Here is a 20,599-nt window from a genome sequence, read left to right on the forward strand (position 1 = left end):
GTGACATGCCTCGCTCGGCTACACTGTAAACGAGTAAGGCGTGTCACAATGTGTAACTTCAAATTGTATTACAAAAGAGATATTAAAAATGGATGGAGGGATTGTACCAAATAGAAGATTAACTCCAACTGCAAAAGTTTTTAAGCTTGTTAATCTGCCCATTGACTCAGGAATATTTCCCACCAAGTTGTTGAGTGTCACATGAAAGATGGTGAGTGAAGAAAGATTGCCCAAGGAAGCTGGGATTTCTCCTCTAAGATTGTTCACTCGAAGCTGAAGCTCCTCAAGCTTTAATAAAGAACCAAGTTCTGATGGTATGTGTCCTGATAAATTATTTCTTTGTAATCCAATCCCCCCTGAGTTGAGAACGAAGAGTCAAGTTGGTCGGAATCTTGCCTTCCAATGAATTGTTGTTAAGAAGGAAATATTACTAGCGAAATAACCTACCAACTTCTTGTGGAACCTCACCACGGAAACTATTATTCCGAAGGCTGATGAACTTGAGAAAACTGAGGTTCCCAATGGATGGTGACATGGATCTGAACAAATTCTGCCCATCTAAGACAAGGGATGTGACTTTCTAATGCCTGAAACTGCTTGTGATTCCAAACCAATTACAGAAATGGAAAGAGTCATTCCATGAGTTCAAGATTCGATTTGGATCACTAGTTATCCTTACCTTAAACTTGAGTAAAGCAAGTCTATCAGTCTCATTTTCTGAAGCATCAGCTTGTAGCCACTGCAAGCTCATAGCGCAAAGAAGAAAGATGAGAGAAAGAGAACATAAACTGATATGATCATACAACTTCATTTGGTACGGACTATGACTGTGGAGAATGAGAGAGGGAGATTTTAGCAGACATATATGGCATTATAAACCTGTTTTTATTTTCCTCCTCTCCCCCATTGGGTCAAAAGCTATCAACATATTCAATTTTACCAAAGGTTTTTAATTTTATCAATATGACCATCAACTTTGATTTTTTTTTAAAATTTAATAATTAAATCTTTTGAATATGAAATTACTTAATTTGCATATGAAATTTATCAATAAAATATAAGTCTTTTATTCTAATTAACATGACATGTAAATATTTCATTTGTTTTTATTTACTAAATAATTTAAATTATTATAATTAAAAATTAAATTAATAAAATTAAAAATTTTAACTAAAATTCCATCTTTATAGTTAACCTAATACTAGCTTCGAAATCCCACATCATTTGCAAAAGTGTGTATATAGAATATAAAATTTAGTATATTTTAATAAAATTATCATAATTTTATTAAAGAATGTGCGGTATTATTTTTTTTTTTGTAAAAAAGTTAAAAAAAAAACTTATAAATTAGTAGTTACCTTATTAATCAAGGTTTAACTGTGAATAATTTATTTTTATTAAAAAAATCAATTTAATATAATAAGCGAAAATATATAAAAATTGAACCCATGATATCATGCAATTAAAAAAAAAAAAGAAATCAATATACATAGCTCATATATTCAAAAATAATATAAATAAATGAAAATTAATTGTATATACATAAGAAAAATCAATAAATATAAAACAAAAATAAATAAAAACATAAAGAAACAAGCAGTTTACCCATTGGAATTCAGATTCCATGAAGATAAATTAAAAAATTTTTCCTAGAGTAAAAAATTCTTGAGGATATAAATCAAAAGATTGAAAAAAAAAAATTAATTAACTAATTGGGGCCAAAAACTTTGACTAGGAATAAAATAAAAATGAAAATCCTTTTTATTTTATTACCTCTGAGATTCTTAAATAGGAAAAGGAACATTTCTCCCTCTTGCAAATTAAATTTTCAATTCTAATATACAAAGAATTCACATAATATATAATTATATATACCAAAAACAAACACATCTTCATCTCATATACATATTCTTATAATTTTCCACCACATGATGAGGACTTTTCTCCTTCCTTGGATTTATAATGGAATCATACTCATCCATCCCTTCAATTCAATATTAATATATAGAAAAGTAAATTAATGCTAATTTATAATAAGAAATGCACTGAGCAATTTAATTATTTATACATTTGATTGAAAAATGAAAATGAAATGCAATATAATATAATATGATATGATAATTTTTAATTTCAAGGATTCCAAGTTCCAAGAATACTTGTTATGCAAGTGAGAATTTAGAAATTGGTTAGTCAAATTTGTTACCATTTAATTTCATTGATTACAGGGTATAACTGTAATCAATTATCCCTATTATTTCCTAATTAAGGTGAATTGTTTAGAAAAAAAAATGTTATGAAGTTTATAACTTAATTGAAGAATAGGGTCATTGATTCGACTAGTAAATTAATGAATTATTAAAAAATAATTAAATATATATTAATTAAATATTATACTCATTAATATAATTAAATAAATTTAATCAATTAAATTTTATTTTTAAAGTTAATATTTTAGTATTCATTAAGTTATATTTACATATATTTTAATGATTCTTTTAAATTTTATAGAAAAATATTAAAAATATAAAATTTTAAATATTTTATTCTCGAAATTTATAATTTATATATATAATAAAAATATTTTTATAAATGAATAATTATCTTGTTAGTAGTATGAAATATTAATATGCATTAAATATTAAAAAAATAAACATATTATCTTATTTATTGGTTAAATATAAATTAAAATATAATATTATTGATATTTTTAAAAAATTTTAAATTAATTGAGTCAATGAGTCATCAATTCAACCATTAAATTATCCAAATTTTTACTAGTTAACTCTTTATTTAATAATGTAATTTTATATCTGAGTCATCAATTTATCAAATCAACCCATCAGTCTCCAAAGTAAATATAACAAATGCCTAAAAACTTTTCCAAGAAAAGCCACAATCTTCTCTACAGAACAACCAAACATTTGATCACAAATTGATTAGTGATATTTCTTTTTAAGTAAGAAAATATTTTGTCAATATTCTCTCTCTCTATATATATAAATTAGTTGAATTGGACTAATTGATACTCCTTCACCAAGTCTTCTTCAGAACATCAATTATTATATTGATGAAAATATATATATGAAGCACAGAAATTTTGACATTAATGTTAAAAAAAACAAACAAAAATCTATCTAATTGCTCATGTAATTTGATCACGATCACTATTTTTTGCTATAAAGAGGAGCAAACATTCAAAATTAATTATGCAAAATAATTGCCCACGTATGACATGTTTCTAATATTACATAAGAAGAATTATTATTTAATTTTTTATTTTAATAAAATTAATTATTTAATCATCTTATTTTTATATTTTTATTTTGTTTACTCCCTGATTTTTTTGTTCAATTTAAACTAAGTTTTCTATTTAATTATTGTATTTAAAACAGAATACATCAACTAAACAGTTCAAGGTTAGAAAATAAAAATTTATATAAGTTATCACGGAGACTGAATGAAATTTAAAATCATTACTAAACAACATTCCATTATGCCTATTACTCTCTTTGTTTATTTTTATCTATTATTTTTGAATTTTTTTTAATTATTTGGTGCATTTTCTACGCAATATTATTTTTTTTTCAATTTTATATCTCTATCAAATATAATAAATATTTATACAAGAAATAATTAGGAGAAATAAATGGTAATTTAATCAATTACTAATATATTTTTATAAAAGTGATTTATTTAATCATTTCTTAATCACCATACAAAACCCAAAAGCCCCGATAAAAATAGGAGGTAATATTATTTTTAGTAAATATGTCTAATTTCACCTAAGTATGAATTAGGGGTGACCACAATTAGATTAACTATTTCTAGGTCTACAACTTAGGAATCTAGGCACAGCTGTCTCAAAGAAATTAAAATTCAAGAACCACAACTGGCAAGTAAATCAAGCAACCATGACATGAAGGCCAATTTCGTGAAGAATAATTTTTTATGTTAGCTCTGTTAATTGCTACATTCTTCTCATGGTTTCGCACAAAATTACTGCTCATTGTCAACATTTGAGATGACCATAGTCTTGTTAACCAGATCCAGCTATGTAGGAAGCCAATTTACCAGTCAACATAATTCAAGAGAGTCAATAATCAGTAAATAGTTGTGGTTTAGGCACTCCACTAGCCGGTCAATCAAAGTGTCACACATGAAACTCAACTCAACTAAACCTTTATTTTAAAAATTTGGAGTCGGCTATATGGATTCTCTTTCTCCACTCTAAACGATTTTGAGTTAAATTCTCTGAAATGTGTAATGCTTCTAGGTCATGTTGTACTACTCTCTTCCAAGTCAGTTTACGCCTACCCCTTCTTTTCTTTTTATCCTCTAACCTAATGTGTTCTAGTTGTCTAACTGGAGCTTCCGTATGTCTATGCTTCACATGACAAAAAACTACCTCAATCTCCCTTCTCTCAACTTATCCTCAATTGGCACCACTCCTACCTTTTCTCTAATACTCTCATTACGGATTTTATCTAGTCTAGTATGGCCACTCATCCACCTTAACATTCTCATTTCCGTAACTCTTAGCTTAGACACATATGACTTCTTCAGTGCCCAACACTCACTTCCATATAATATGTCCGGTCGTATGGCTGTATGATAAAATTTTTCTTTCAACTTATTGAGAATTTTGCTATCACATAAAACTCTCGTGACACTTCTCCACTTTAACCATCCGGCTTTAATCTTATGACTAACATCCTCCTCACATCCCCCGTCTACTTGAAGGACTGAGCCAAGATATTTAAAGTGATTACTTTGGGACAGTACTATTCTATCAAAACTAGCTCCTTCTCTATCACCAGTTTGTCCTTCACTGTACTTGCAATACATGTATTATATCTTCGTTCTACTTAACTTAAATCCCTTTGACTCTAGAGTACTTCTCCAAAACTCTAACTTTCTATTTACTCCTTCTCCCGTCTTATCTATCAGAACTATATCATCCGCAAATATCATGCACCAAGGGATACTCTCTTGTATATGTTCGTCAATTCATCTAAAACTAATGTAAAAAGGTAAGGGCTTAGCTGAACCTTGGTGTAATCCAACTGAGATAGGAAAATCTCTTGTGTCTCCTCCCACTGTGCGCACAATAGTAGATGCTCCTTCATACATATCTTTCAACAATTGTATGTACCTAATAGATACCCTCTTTTGTTCTAACACTCTCCATAAGACATATCTTGGAACACTATCATAAGCCTTTTCCAAATCGATAAAAATTATGTGTAGATCTTTCTTCTCATCTCTATATTTCTCTATCAAGCTTCTAATGAGAAAGATCGCTTCCATAGTTGAACGACCGGGCATGAAGCCAAATTGATTGGGAGAGATAGAAGTATCATGACGAAGTCGATATTCCATAAATCTCTCCCATAACTTCATAGTATGTCTCCGTTATTTTTAAAAATAGGTACTAAAATACTCATCCTCCATTCATCAGAAATTTTCTTTGAGTTTAGAATTTTATTAAATAATTTAGTTAACCATGCCACTCCCAAACATTTCCATACTTTAATTGGTATTCCATCGGGTCCACAGGCTTTATCCACTTTCATTCTCTTAAGTGCTTCCTTTACTTCTAAAAATTTAATCCTTGTAGTATAATTCATATTCTTTTCTATTGCTCTATAATCTATATTCATGTTATTACCATTTTGACTATTATTAAAGTAATCATCAAAATAATTTCTCCATTTTTCTTTAATGTCTTCATCTTTCACCAATACTTTTCTTTCTTTATCCTTGATGCACCTTACTTGATTGAGATCTTGATATTTCTTTTCTCTCGTCCTTGCTAATCTATAAATATCGTTCTCTCCTTCTTTAGTTCCAAGTTTCTCATATAACATTTCAAAGGTCTGCGCTCTTACTTGACTAACTGCCTTTTTTGCCTCTTTCTTTGTTATCTTGTACTGTTCATATGCCTCATCATTATTAAACTTAGGTAATTTCTTATACCATTCCCTCTTTCTCTTCACTACCTTTTGTACTTCCTCATTCCACCACCATCTCTCTTTTGAGGGTGGTCCATGTTCTCTAGACTCTCCAAGTACTTTTCTAGCTACTTCTCTAATCTTTGATGCCATCTGTATCCACTTACCATTAGCCTCCATATTTAGCTTCCATGTTTCGGACTCGATAAGTTCATTTTTGAACTTCACTTGCTTTACTCCTTTAAACTCCCACCACTTTGTTCGAGCTACAATATTTCTTCTAACCTTACTTGAATTGTTCCTAAACTTGATATCCAAGACCACTAACCGATATTGACTTGTTAATGCCTCTCCCGGAATGACCTTGCAATTCTTGCATAGAGCTCTATTTGTCTTCCTGATTAAGAGGAAGTCAATTTGGCTTCTATGCTGCCCACTTTTGAAAGTCACTAAATGTGACTCTCTTTTTATAAAGTAGGTATTTGCTAGTATTAAGTCATATGCCATAGCAAAATCCAAGATGTTTTTTCCCTCCTCATTTCGACTGCCAAAACCAAAACCTCTATGAACATTCTCATAACCTTGCCTATCACTTCCTACATGTCCATTTAAATCTCCACCGATAAAAACATTCTCTTCATTCGGTATGCTTTACATTAGATTATCCATATCTTCCCAAAACCTTTGTTTACTCTTACTATCTAGTCCTATTTGTGGGGCATAAGCACTAACTACACTTATTGTTTCTCCTTCTAATACTAGCTTTACCAGTATAATTCTATCTCCTACTCTTTTCACAGCTATTATAGCATCTTTCAATGTCCTGTCTATGATTATGCCCACTCCATTCTTATTTCTCTCATTTCCAGTAAACCACAGTTTGTACCCTGAATTACCCACTTCCTTGCTTTTCTCTCCTACCCATTTAGTCTCCTGAATTCAAGCAATATTCACTCTTCTCTTTTCCAAGGTATCCACAAGCTCCATTAATTTTTCTGTAAGTAATCCAATATTCCAAGTACCAATTCTGATTCTCCTCTTATCCTGTTCTTTTCTAATTGATCTCCTTCTATGATATTCTTCTATTGTTCTCTATGCCTATCTTGTGTTTTATTCCACTATCTGTTCTACTATCTGTCCTATGGACTAACTTCTTTACCCACATCCGTCTATGATGTGAGAACCCTTGCTCATTTAACACTATACTCGGGCACCAGCATGGCGCGTCGCTTTCGGTGAACGCCCTAAACCCTTGCATATTTTTCACTACACCGTGGCTTTGATGTAGCGAGTCGTAAGTAGAGAACGCCCCAACGTTTATATCATTTGAATCCATATCATAAAGTGTGACGAAATTTTTACGCTGATTATCCCCTACCGTAACCCTCCTCCTTTATCCGGGTTTGAGACCGGCTAAGCGCAAACTACTTAGGCAGAGTTAGTGTCACACATGAAAGGTACAAGAATTCAGATTAGCCTTTATTGAGCATGGAACAAAGAAGGAAATCATGGAACTTAGCGATTAGCCTTTTATTGATCAAACAAAATCTCTGAACAAGAGAAAATTGAGATTTTTACAGAGATTATTACAATGTACTCAGATGGAATGAAAACCAATAAAATTAAATACAAATTATGATAAGAACTTTACTTCTACATTGTCCTTCCATCTTTTCTATTGTGTCATAAGGTGATGCGAAGAGCTTTGTCAGATCACAAGAACAGCATAACAAGGACAACACCTTTTTTTTTTCACATCTGCTTATTCTTCTTCTTTTTTTTTTTTGTCTCTATCTTCAACGAACAGAAGCACAGATTGATTGTTGATTGTACAACCCGGTTACCCCATTTGTGAACTGCTTGTTTCGTCTCCGATTTCTAACAACAATAAAACCTTCACCATCTTCATTTTTCTTATTATTTTCATCTATTGCTTTTGACTGCTCATGTTCATTTGACTGAGTAACCTGGTCTGTCTTTTCTTCGTCTCCATAGAGGACTTTTATAATTGCACTGTCATTGGCAATTGCATCCGAAGGACTTTCAAACTTCTTCTCGCCGAGTACAGGCTCACTTCCAGAATCAACATTGTGCTGAACTGAATTCACAATAAAGCTTAGAATTATTTGCCTTGCAAGTTCCGCCTTCTCATACTCACAGCCGGTCTTTCTTGGACTACCATCTTCGACTCTATTGCTGGATTCCTCGTTTAATATCTCCTGTTCTGCCTTGCTCTTTTCAAGCATATAGTTTGACTCATTTGGAACATTTAAATCTCTATTTCCAGGATATGTTTGCCAAGCTTTCCTGGGTACAAACTCAGGTGCATGTGGATTCATGCTCCTAGAAGGCATTGTCATGGGAGTTTGATATTTCAGCAAACCTTGTTTCATGCGGTATGATATTGTATTTCTATAGTACAGTGGTGATCTAGGTCCACAAGGAACTCTAGCAGCAAGTGGAGGTGCCGCTGCATCTGCAAGCATGCTTTGACTAGCTCTTACATCATAAATGCTTGTCCCAGACACCGAGTTTAATGTGTGAACTACAGAGAGTGCTCCTGGATTGAATGGTTCAGCTGCAGCAGAAAGCTTACTTCCATTTGTTTCATCTGACTTTTCCTGATTAGAAGTAGGAATCTCATCATGTTCAGATCTAGATTTTTCTGATTGAGTTCCATGATCATGATTTTCATCTGTTTCACCATCATCTGGTACATTATCAACAACAGAAGTAGTATAGATTTCCTCCATTGATGTCTCATTTGCAATGCTGCATGTCTGGGTTTCAGGTTCTTTCTCATTTGATTCTTCTGGTGGCTCCATTAATGGCTTCAAAACTGTACCTGGCGGTGCAACAGCCACTTCTTTGTAAGATACAGATTTAGAAGCCATAGCAGAGAGGTTTGCTGAAGAACATGACGTTTTAGGCACACAAGATTTTTCCTGCAGTTTAATTGAATCCTCCACAACACTCAACCCACGTGTATTTGATTGCTTTGTTGCTGATAATTCAGTTGTAACGGTCCTGGGAATTGTTTTTTGAGCTGGCGAAATGATTTCCCTCCTGTAGCTGCTTTCTCTGATATTTGAGTATTCAGAACCATTTATATTCAGCTTTGCAAGAGCAGGTCGCCTACGACCTTGTTTCCTGCCAGCAGCATTCCCCAACCTCCCTTTTGGATTGGCTTCTAGCCAACCTTCATCTGATGCTGTTTCTTCAACAACTTCAACTGCAACTGTGGGCCTGTATATCACAACATTATCTTTTTCTTCTGATTTTTCATATTGAACCCTGTCTACCTTTACTTCTTTGTTGCCAGTGGCCAAAGACATTGCATTTTCCAATCTTTCATGGAGCATGGCATCTTCAACCATTTCATTTTGATGGCCTTGATGGGCTTTATCATTGATCTGCAATACCTGTCAAATTTTAATACAAGGAAAGATCAGTTGCTATTTTGTTCTCTTTAATTAGCAGAATTATCATATCAAAGTTAAGACTTTAGATAGCTCAGAAGATGCTAAATTAAGTAGACAACACCGACTATGCTCAAATGACATTTTTGAGGAATTTAAGATGCTCAGCAAAAGCAACAATACAAGATTTCAGGTTTTTAGGGAACTCCAATTTACAGAACTTCAATACAATGTCAGGTTTCCCCCTCTTTTTTTTTCCTCAATTATGGGCAAACCAAGGTCAACCTGATGTAACTCTTGCTGTTTATGAAACTGTGTAAAAAGCTGATTGGACAGATGTCCTGGTGCCAATCTGAACTTAACAACTCCATTTTGAGTATCTGATAATTTCATTAGATTGGTGGAATACAACAGTCTTCAAAAGAAAAATTAGCAACAGACCAACAGATTTTAACCTCAAATTCAAGGAAAAAGATGACTTAACAAGAAACTAAGAGACCAAGTTGCATTTAGAAGTTCTAATAAACAAGCTGTTGGAATATATGGCTTGTGGGAACAGGTCTCACATCAGCAACATACAAGGAAATTAAAGGGCATGTAAGTGTTGGCAAACCAAACCAACAAAAGCAATATTCACTACCTTCACACGCCGCTGTTTCTTCTGTGCATCACTTCCTCTAGAATCTTGATCAGGACTGATGTAATCCAAGAGATCTGATACACTGCAACAAAGGGTCGCAGATTTTGGTACCTCTAGCTATAGTTGCTGATCCAAAAAGAAGTAATGTGGAGAATACCATATCAATACCTAAGGTGACCTTTGCTTGCAATAGATGCATCTGGCTTTGGAGTTCCATTTCGTGCTGCTTCTTGCTGCTCTAGAGCCTTGGATTCAAAATATTCAAGCCATGCAGCAGCATCCTGCATGAGAAAATGCAGCACCTCAATCAGTATCAGATATCACTTTCTCCAACAGATTGATCACGAGTAGCCAAGATTGCATGACATTAAAACAAAAAATGCTATTTACAACCACTATGTTACCCAGCCCCTTTAGAGCTGGCCAAGGAAAAAGGTACAGGGGCTGGAAAATCCACAGTGATAGTGAATCTCATGAACTCAGTTAGTCTAAAAACTTGGAAACCAAATCTGGACACTGATGGACAAGTCAACATAGATCACGACCATGCATTTTCAGGTTACCTGAGTACGAAGATCCTCTGGTCCCAGTTTTACTTGAAGTATCTTTAGTGTAGTTTGCTCATGCTGAACACTGAGCGAATATGCTTCCATCAATGACAGAGCTATGGCTATCGCATGGTAGCTTGCAGCTGTCTGTCAGACAAAAAGCAAATAAGCAAACAAAAATTAGCCTTCATTCCTTCTTATAAAAAGTTTAGCTTAATAGAATATTATCATGCAGGAGTTTACAAAGTTTTTGGAAGAGACACAGAGAGAGAGAGGGGGGGAGGGAGGGTAACCTGTATGTGATCCACTCCTAATAATCTCTGATTGCACTTTAGAGCTTCATGCAGAAATCTAAGAGCAACATGAACATTTCCCATGCCCTCTTCCATCATAGCCACGTTGATGTATGTTGCAGCAGTATTAGGATGAGACAGTCCACAGGTAAAATGAAGAAGGAACAAAGCACGGTTCACATATCTGTCAAAAAAATTAGGACCAATCAAGGGAGCCAATGAAGTACAAAAAACAAACGAAAAAAATTTTACAGGAACTCAATTAAAAGAATAAACTAGAACCACATAGCTTATTCAATTAAAAAATTGCATTTAGCAGAAAAACAGTTCTCATTGAAATAATTAATTACAACATAAGGGTGAAGGGGCAGATTCAACAATGAAGTTCATTTCAAGAACTTCTGTTTTTCTGGCATCATTAATTATAGTCTAGTTAATTCAGTAATTAAATGTGCAAAGATGATTGGCAAATAAAGAAAAAGGTAAATTACTAAAGACCTGGCTTAACATACGCCTTTGCCCCTACTGATTGAAAATTAGTTAATTTAATCATTATACTGCCATTAGTAAAAAAAAAATGTAGGATTTTGAGGAAGTAAAGGGTTTATAATGTAACAATTCAGGGACCTAAAGTGTGATCAAAGTTTAAAATTTCAAGGAATAAATTGTGGTAAGTTTAAAATAACAGGGACAAGTGTAATTTAAAAAAAAAAAATCATTTCTTATACATGAATGACTAAAGTGTAAAGTTGAGGAAAGAAAATGTATGTTAGAACAAAACTCAGGGGAATTTTTGTAGTTTACCCAAAGAAAAAAGTCCAGTGCATATTCAATTTTACTTACTTCAAAGCCAACTCAATATGTTGAAGACGATAATAAAATACAGAAAGATCTCCATAGCTTTTCATTGTATCTGGATGGTCAAGCCCAAGTTCCCTCTCATTAATATCCAAAGCCTTTTGCTGATATATAGTTGCCTAAAAAAGTAAAAGAAATAAAATAAATTAACTAGCAGTTATATCCTCAATTAATCCCTGGAGATGCCAAAAAGAAAATCAAAATGGTGGAAACCCACCTATAAACATAGTTAGAGCTCATGATAATTTCACATAACTGAAACATTTAATATTTTGAACTAAATTGCATAGATGCTCAAACATGCAAACACCTACCATATTAATAAGAAACTGACACACTGCAGTAACCTCTGAGATCTACTCTGATTCTTGAATAGCCATTCTATAATTAGAGATGTTAAGAACTTGGAATCTTTTTTATATCCAATCATATACCAATTAAAAGCACCATTTTATGCTTCACTTTAACAAATAATTCTAATGATTTAGACAAATGCCTTTGCTTGAAGGGAAATAAGAATGACCCAAATCAAATTCCTAAAACTAAAGCAGATACATGGCAGAGAAGTTTTATTACCTGATTAAAGTCTCCAGTGTGGTAAAGAACTACAGCTAGAAGACTATAAGCATTTGCAGTAGTCCGATGATAGGGACCACATACAGCTATCATCTTTGCTAGTGCCTTCAATGTAAATAGACATATTATGAGAACAATGAGTGTCTAACTTAAACAAAGGGATTAATGTAGCATTTATGTATCCTTTGAATGAGTTAACACCTTTGTTCCATAATTAACAGCATCCTCCAGCTTTCCTTTATCAAGAGAAATCTTGGATGACTCCAGTAAATTTCGTCCGTCTGCTGAAGAACATCCTACATGCTGTACAGCATAGCATAAATACCTCATTCATATTGAATTTACTAATAGCTCACTAAGAATTAAAATTTTCAGATTGACAGATGACAAACTCCAACCTTACACACAGGAACAACGCTGATGATGTCAAATTTCCTGAAAGGGTTTGGGCATTCCATATCATAATCTCTTGGAACTAACTCCAGCCCCACCTGGAAAAATTATTATTAGTGAGAACCACATTTCAAATATATTCGGCAGCCAAAAACAATTTTAAAAAGGGGTACCTTATGGCAAAGTCCTCGGAGAATTGATAACTTTCTCAAGTGTAGAAACTCATCTTTTAATGTCCAACCAAATCTTCTAGAAAGAAACGTTTGTAACCAATGCAATTTGAGAATATAATCATCCTTCATATTTTGGTCATTATCTTCCATGTTACATGATCCAAGTAAGAAATTTAGGGATGAAGCTATGGCTGCCGATAGGTCTGCTACATTCTCCACAGATGCAACAACTGCTTTCACTATGTGCTTGAAAGCTCTAGTAACCATCTCATGGATACAAAGTGATTGTATATGAGGAAGCTTCTCTGCCAGTTTGACCTGATTACAACAAGATCAGAACCAATAAAATTAGAATATTTTACTTAAAACATATGAAAATATGAAAATCTTCTATGAAATAACTCTTTTCCAAAAGGATTTTACACTACATCAGGATATATTCAAAGGATTGCAACAGTTAAAGATACCAACATATTTATCAGACAGTATGCTTCCCAGAGAAATATTATGACTTGTATGCTTTGATTTAGCTGGTTTGCACAAAATGACACAAAATGAACTCACTAAATATAGCATACGGATATATAATATGATAGTCAGACACATACTAACTCAACACACCTACACAGAATACTTACCACCCTGCCCAGAGAGCACATCTGTAGTCCCCTTAAATGCATGAAGTCAGTCAGTGTACGTCCATCAACAGGGGAAAGTTCTAGTGAGCCAAAGTCTGTTACCTAAATGATGCATAAGATCTAGATCATAAATCATATACAAAACCACATAAAAGTTATTGTCCTAGAGCAATTGACTGTATAAACAAAGTATTACCAGCTTTGGCAAAGCAATTTCATTATAATATCCATATGCCATTTGAATAAGCTCATCCACTGACTGTTGCAAGAAGTAAATCCAACAGATAAGCAGAAAAAATTTGGTGCTGCAAGAACTACAGGCAAGGACAGAAACAAGCAAAAAATTCGTAAGGAAAAAGAGACTTTCAAAAACCTTTAAATGAAGGCCAGTTCCAGATTCTTTCAGACGGAAGAACGCTTCTTCAGAAATCAATTCCTTCAATTCATTCTCACTGTTGGAGTCTCCATTGCTATGCTGTCTATCAGTGCCCACATTTAGTCTGCAGGGGCCAGTTTTAGTTTCTTCCTTCTCAAGGGTGCCATTCATACTAGTTTTTTTATCCCTCTTCTTCAAGAACTTAAATTCCTTTCCAAGACCTTTTACAGCATGTTCGGTCTCAGTATCCTCCTCAGAGCGTTTAGAATCAGTATCAGATGGAGTTCCCTGCTTTTGCAGATGTTGCATCCAACATGAACCCAGTTCCCATCTAATGGACCTTTCAGAAGCAACAGGCATCTCCTCCAACTTGGTCAAACTCTCTTTAAGTACTTGTCGAACAAGACACCTAGATGCTTCTGAATCATCGAAGGAGCGGTGAGGTGACTGACCTCCAGATGATTCCTTGACACAAGACTGGTAAAGCACAACCCTTAAGCTGAAAAACATTTATCACCCTATAAGTCCATAGTGAATTATTAAAGCACATGCAGTCAAGAACAGTAAATTGCCTAGAAAGCATCTTACACTCTCAATAAAGCAGCAAAAAACTTTTACGACCTATCTTATTCTATTGGCTCCATAGAAACCTTAATTGCACATCTCTACTTAATGTTTCTTTTAAATGGCAAAGTGTTATTTTACCACCGAGTTTCATTGGTACGTTCCTCAAATTAGAATTGAAAAATACTCTTGACAATGATCTTCTGCAATAAAATCCCCCTTATAGCTGATAAGTAACTAATCACATTCCATCACATTATGGTATAAAGGATCCAAAATAAAAGACAAACAAAATGTGCTTTCTTTTCATTAAGGATCACAAACACAAGCTTTTAATCATCTTTTTCCAGAAGAGTGCATAGCAACTGATCTCCGTGTTGTGACTTTTGATAGGATGAATAATAACAAGGCTCATATCCAATAAGAGCCACAGGCTAACTTTCTTCTACACCCTACTGTTTGCACACAATCTTCTTCTTCTTGTGATTGGTATTGGATCTGCCCCAAACTCACTCTATCCATGTACCAGTTAAATTGGGGGCATCACTTGCTATTAATTCCCATTCACATAATTTCCTAGCATACAACACAGGTCCTATCTACATGCTATGGAATGTTTGTTCAACCTTCTTGTAGAAAGAGAACTGTATCATAGGTCAGACCTGTTGATGTTAAGAGCATTAGACCCTCCATCTGGTTGATCATTGATTTCAATATCTTGTGCCTCACCGTTTCTCTTCTTCACTTCACCAACAACTCTTACTGTTGCAGTGTACCCACAATGTCTCACAATGACAATACCCAGTGTAGAAGTATCCTGTGAAAATTTTATGATATCATTTCAGCACTCTTTGCTCATTAAAATTTTGAATATATTAAAAAATGATAATTATAAACTTAGCATCCAACCATTTCGAAAAATCTTCAAATTTCACCTAATTGAGATGATTTAGTCATTTGCAAGAAACATTAACAGGCCACACCAGTTGAGTTTCAGTTTGAAAGCATTACAAAGTGGCCAAGAATAAGAAGGATGTGGTTTTTGGCAGTAAAAATGATTATGCAATGTGATTTCATAGAAAACAACGTATGAAAAAGAAGACTAGAAAGATGAGATTGGCAATGCTAATAATGAAGAGTTAAGGCATTGCTCTGCTAACTTTTTCTTGTTTTTTTCCCCTTAAGAAGGAAGAAGCAGAAAGACTGCAGATGGCTCATGTAATATAGATCATTAGCTGAAGAGAGATGAGATTAAAAGTGGTTAGATTCTTGAGAACCTATTTGAAAGAATATGATGCACTACAATAATTGTTTTGGCAGAGGTGTGGCTATCCCTGTATGTGGACATCCACTTTTAAATTATTTATTGTCCCCCATAGGCATGTTTCATGTTAGCACTTGCATTTGTGCAAGCGAGTGAGTTCTTATTTAAGATATATGGAGAGAAGGGAGAATATACTTACATGAACAACTACATTCTCATCTGCAGTTAGCCCTTTAAGCAAATTCCTTTGAGCAACTTCCTTAGCAGAGGCACCAGATAATCTATGGCCATCAACTTTTTCCCTAGACTTCATGCTTCCATCAGCCACATCACGTTTTACAACAATGGACAAGTCTCCCACACGATCTTCAGACAGAATTGAGCCTGAATTAAAATTTATTGTTTCTTTTGCATTTTTGTTGGAATCAATGAGGCGGCGTATTGCTCTAGCAGCTTTAAAAATTGCAACATCAACAAATTGGCTGTGAAGCAAAAAGGCCTTTCGGTCTCGTGTCACTCTCTCCTCCTCAATCTTGCATGGTAGCCTAGCCAATATTTCAAAGTCTGAGGCCCATGGTCGAAGATCATATTCACCATTTCTTCCTTGTCCACCACCATTGCCACCCCAACTCTCATCTTCTGCAGGTAGAGATGGGAAGTTTGATGGAGACTCACCTACAGGCGGAGGAACAAGCCATGTATTTGCCCGAAATCCACAGGGAAGATTACCAAACTGGAAAGGGAAAGTCAATCGTATATCTAACATTTTTCCATGAAAATAATCACATTTGTAGCAATCAACATCATGGTGAGTGTCAAAAAGTTACCTTATTATGTTCTACAAAAGCCTTCATAAGGGAATCATATGCCTGCATTATCACAACAATGTATCTATTAATTACAAAATGGGAAAATGCAGCAATTAATTTCAAACCAAAACTGTTAAATGGATAAATTCCTTTCGCAACATGAAGTACCCACATTGGCAAAAGCTCGGCTCAGATTTTGCAAAAGATCCACCAAGGAGTGACTCTGAGAAAATTGCTTTCCCACAGTATAAAACCCCTTTTCTGATGCAACCACATGTATTAGCTTCCCATTGCAGATTTTAATCTGCATGCAATTAGTCACATTGCAGCTTCAGTAAACTCAGTTGCTAGAGGAAGAACAAATCCATAGAAGGTTGGCTGTTATTTTCCTATTTGTAATTAACCATTAACTTCACCTCATAAAAACAAGATACAATGCGGATGTGAAGTGCAAGAAAATTTATGTACCTGAGTTTCAAAGTAGTCTCCTTGGCCCCTCTCCTCTCCATCCTTACTGTTAAACCTCCTCAAACCTGCATACAAAAAATTTAGAAAGTTAATAAACAGAACTTCTACAGTTCAAAAGGGCGTGGGAAAAACAGAACTCCAATATTTTGGTAGGAACGCCTGAGTCTTGCTTATCATATCATATTCTCCTTTCTTTCCATAAATTTTAATTCTCAACTCAACTAACTCACATTACAATTCCACCTCATTTTCTTCCGTTTTCCTACATTTTCTCCAAATACAAACAGAAAAGCATGCAAAAAATTGGAAACCCAGAAAACAACACTTACTAAGGATTGGAGGATTGAGGTGAGAGAAAGAGAAGAATTCGTAGAATTCCGAGAGCTTTGGCGTCGGGTAAATGGCCGCCATGTCCATACTGTCCAATGCCGCCGCAGAAACGGACGCCGATGTTGATGTGTGGGGCCCATTTCCAATAGAACCGAAGCTCGCTTTTTTGGATTTTGATTCAGACGGCAGCGTTGATGGTAATGGTCGCTTGGGCTTGGCGAACCTGGTGGTGCAGGCCACGATGTCCAGAAGCCTCCGGACATGAGCTACGGCCTGGGCTTCCTCGGTGTAGTCCTCTGTTCAACGGTCAGTGGCAGAGATGTAAATCACTAACAAATATTTGGTATTTTTTATTTCTAAAAATATGCAATAAATGGCATCAGTTTCTTGTTTAATTTATTTTTAATCTATTAAATAAATATTAATCTAACAGTTAAATAAAATATTTATATTAAAATTTATATAAAATTATTTAAAATATGCATAATAAATTTAAAATTTTATACATAATTATTTATTAATTATTAAATTTATTTTCATATAAACCCATATTTTTTATAATCGCTATATTAAGATTTTTTTTCCATCTTAATTTAAATGCTTTTTAAAATTTATGTATAGTAATTAAAAAAATAATTAAATAATTAATTTTTATATAAGATACTAATAATTGATTCACTTATATTTAATTAAGATGAAAAAAAGGTAATAAAATATGTAGAAATGTAATAAAAAAGAAATAAATTCATTTAAGATAACAATAGACATATGTAAAATTGAAAAAAAAATTACCTTTTTCTTATTTTTTAAAATAATAAATAAATTAAAATAAAAAATAAAAATAAAACATCGCTAGAAATGGGACAAAGAAAGTAATCAAATGATATTTTAAACTCCATTTCACATGTAACATTAAATACAATTTTGATTTAATTAAATATAAATTATTTTTCTATCGAATACAACATTTCACTTATTATGGTTTATTAAATATAATCATTTATTATTAACTTTATATTAATAATATAAAAATATATATTTCTTACGTAACATTACACTTTTTTTTAAATGTAATATCACATATTTTAATGTAATATTAATAATTTTTTATATAAAATTAATAATAAATAAATATATTTAATAAATATTAATAAATGTAATATTATGCTCGTTAAATGAATAAAAAAAATGCCCAACCAACCATTATTTTTAAATTTTGGCAAAGGCAATAACGACAAAGCCTTTTCATTATAATATTAAAAAATTAAAAAAAATTTGTAAAAGCTTCATTGATTTTGGCGGAAATATTGTCGCCACCCTCTGCATTATCACGTGGACTGCATACGTCCCCATAAACAGAATCAGAGGCGGCGGGGGAACTTCAGAATTCACTCCCTTCATGAATTTTTTACCCTTTCTTCTCTTTTTTATTAATTTCAAAATTAATTATAATTTCAAGCAAATTATAAAATTTTTTACTTGGCGGATGGATGGGTAGGTGCTGAACTTTTGGCATAATAACTACAGTTACCTTCAACCATCCTGAGCAAACAAGGTTTCAGAGTAATAATCTCTACTCTGTCATTCAATCTCTGTCCTTTAACCTGATATATAATAATTAAAAAAATTTTAAAAATGGTCAGAATTATAATAAAATCATTTAGATAAAATAAAAGATGGTGATGCTGCTCACCTCGTGAGATAAAGAATAGTTTGTCAGGTGACATGTTTCTACATTCACAGCCAATAGCTTCTTCACATCAAGTATCCTGTCAGTGGAGATTCCCTGCAGAAAAATTTCAACTGGTTAGCCGATTAATCGTCATTATTTGATCAAATTGATGACTTTCAAATTTGGTGGCTTGTAAAAAAAGGAGTTAAGGGTAATTAACTAAATTTTTAGCACACACTTACCCTGAGGACAACTTGAGTATCATATGGAGTGATTACAGTAATGTCAAGAAGGCTTGGCACTACCACTGCAAAACACACAGAAGACAGAACAAGTGAAGGAAAAATAAAAATTATATGTAACAGATTGAAAATTTAGAGGAGGAAAAGAGAATTTACCTTTATCCTCTTTCTTTTTCTTCTCTCCCTTAGCTTTATTTGACTTGCCTCTCCCAGACCTTGGGGCCATTTCTTTATCTCTTTCTTCTTTTTCTTTTTACTAAAAGATCAGAAACAGATCAATTTCAGATACCCATTTTTAGAAGGCATTGATGGTATTAGCAAGAATATTGAAATTAAAGGTATTGATGTGTAAGGAGATTATGGAAAGGACAGAAAGAAAGATAGGAACAGAGAATGAGAGAAGGAGAAAAGAGAGAGAGAAGCAAAAGGACTTACTAGCCAGAGTGAGAGAGAGAGAGAGAGAGAGAGAGAGAAGAGAAAGAGGAGGAAATCTAGAGAAAAGTTTTTCAAAAGGGAAAACAAAAGATAGGATAAGGGTTTTGGTTGGGTTTACCCTCTTTTGTAGATTTGTAAGAAATCCTGGCCTCTCCTTCTTGCTAAAGCCTTGATTGCCCTGCCCCTCCCTTTCTCTCTCTCTATTTCCTTATATTATATAACACAACAGACCAAAAGAAAACCTGTGCAGCACTATATCATGACAAAGACAAAAATGGTAGGACCTAGAGATGACCGTCGAGAGGGTGACACGTGGAAACTGGCGATGGGTTGCAAGTGGAGAGCTCCATAGCCGAGCAGTTTTGTTTTATCACATGATGGGTACCTTTGGTTTTGGCATACCAAGTTTAGGGCTGGTGGGTGGATGATCGATGATGATGAACTGATTGCTGAGAATACTAATTTGGCTGTATGAGAGAAAGAGCTTGAAAGAATCTGCCGCCGGGTATAATTAAGTTTATTAATTCCTGTATTTAGCCCTTCGCTACGTATCTGGCTATCAATGGAAGGTTTTTCATCCCAATTAGTTAATTAATTAGCCCTCTAATGACTTGTTTACAACATTACTCTTAATTTTTAAAATAATATTTTTAACAAGGGAAAGGTAAAAATAAGAAATATATGAGAAAAGAAATGATTGGTAATATTTGCATATATAGAGAACAACATTATTTCCATGGATACAACCACACGTCACCTTCTCTTTACATAAGAAATATAAGGTAAGAGCATGAACATGCATACAAAATAAAAAAATGAAAAGAGTTCAATTCCTAGTCTTCTTGCTTTCCTTGCAGCTACAACAACCCCATCAAGGAAATTAAGCAATAAAAAAGTTTAAAATGAAAATTGTACATGTTATAACATTTTTCACAAAATATTTCCCATAT

The 20,599-nt window shown here is 33.5% G+C and overlaps 1 protein-coding gene across 3 annotated transcripts; it reads right to left on the minus strand.

Moving 5' to 3' along the window:
* Window positions 1-7,457: 7,457 nt before the first annotated feature.
* Window positions 7,458-19,868, minus strand: LOC110654221 (protein REDUCED CHLOROPLAST COVERAGE 3-like). 3 transcript variants are annotated; one of them, XM_058148830.1, is made up of 24 exons: window positions 19,768-19,868; window positions 19,371-19,470; window positions 19,215-19,279; window positions 18,994-19,086; window positions 18,832-18,904; window positions 17,300-17,596; window positions 16,971-17,035; window positions 16,675-16,806; window positions 16,521-16,562; window positions 15,893-16,426; window positions 15,092-15,246; window positions 13,863-14,364; window positions 13,686-13,748; window positions 13,490-13,591; window positions 12,852-13,169; window positions 12,684-12,776; window positions 12,487-12,588; window positions 12,286-12,390; window positions 11,695-11,828; window positions 10,852-11,035; window positions 10,574-10,705; window positions 10,179-10,291; window positions 10,011-10,092; window positions 7,458-9,373 (listed from the first exon to the last, which is right to left on the minus strand). In XM_058148830.1, the coding sequence occupies exons 2-24, from the start codon at window positions 19,438-19,440 to the stop codon at window positions 7,748-7,750; spliced, it is 5,082 nt and encodes a 1,693-aa protein (XP_058004813.1). In that variant the 5' UTR covers window positions 19,441-19,470; window positions 19,768-19,868; the 3' UTR covers window positions 7,458-7,747. The 3 variants fall into 3 exon arrangements, with proteins under 3 accessions (XP_058004813.1, XP_058004814.1, XP_021665827.2); XM_058148831.1 differs by lacking the exon at window positions 19,768-19,868 and adding an exon at window positions 19,650-19,755; XM_021810135.2 differs by lacking the exon at window positions 19,768-19,868 and having other exon boundaries at window positions 19,371-19,739.
* Window positions 19,869-20,599: the final 731 nt, after the last annotated feature.

The sequence above is a fragment of the Hevea brasiliensis genome, chromosome 6, assembly GCF_030052815.1.
Source record: "Hevea brasiliensis isolate MT/VB/25A 57/8 chromosome 6, ASM3005281v1, whole genome shotgun sequence".
Lineage (NCBI taxonomy): Eukaryota > Viridiplantae > Streptophyta > Magnoliopsida > Malpighiales > Euphorbiaceae > Hevea > Hevea brasiliensis.

Coding starts and splice junctions, on each gene's coding strand:
- LOC110654221 (XM_058148830.1), bottom strand. CDS start 19,440: ATGGCCCCAAGGTCTGGGAGAGGCAAGTCAAATAAAGCTAAGGGAGAG. Junction 17,597..18,831: donor TTTGCTCAGGATGGTTGAAG/GTAACTGTAGTT, acceptor ACCGTTGAACAG/AGGACTACACCGAGGAAGCC. Junction 16,563..16,674: donor TGAGCCGAGCTTTTGCCAAT/GTGGGTACTTCA, acceptor GTGATAATGCAG/GCATATGATTCCCTTATGAA.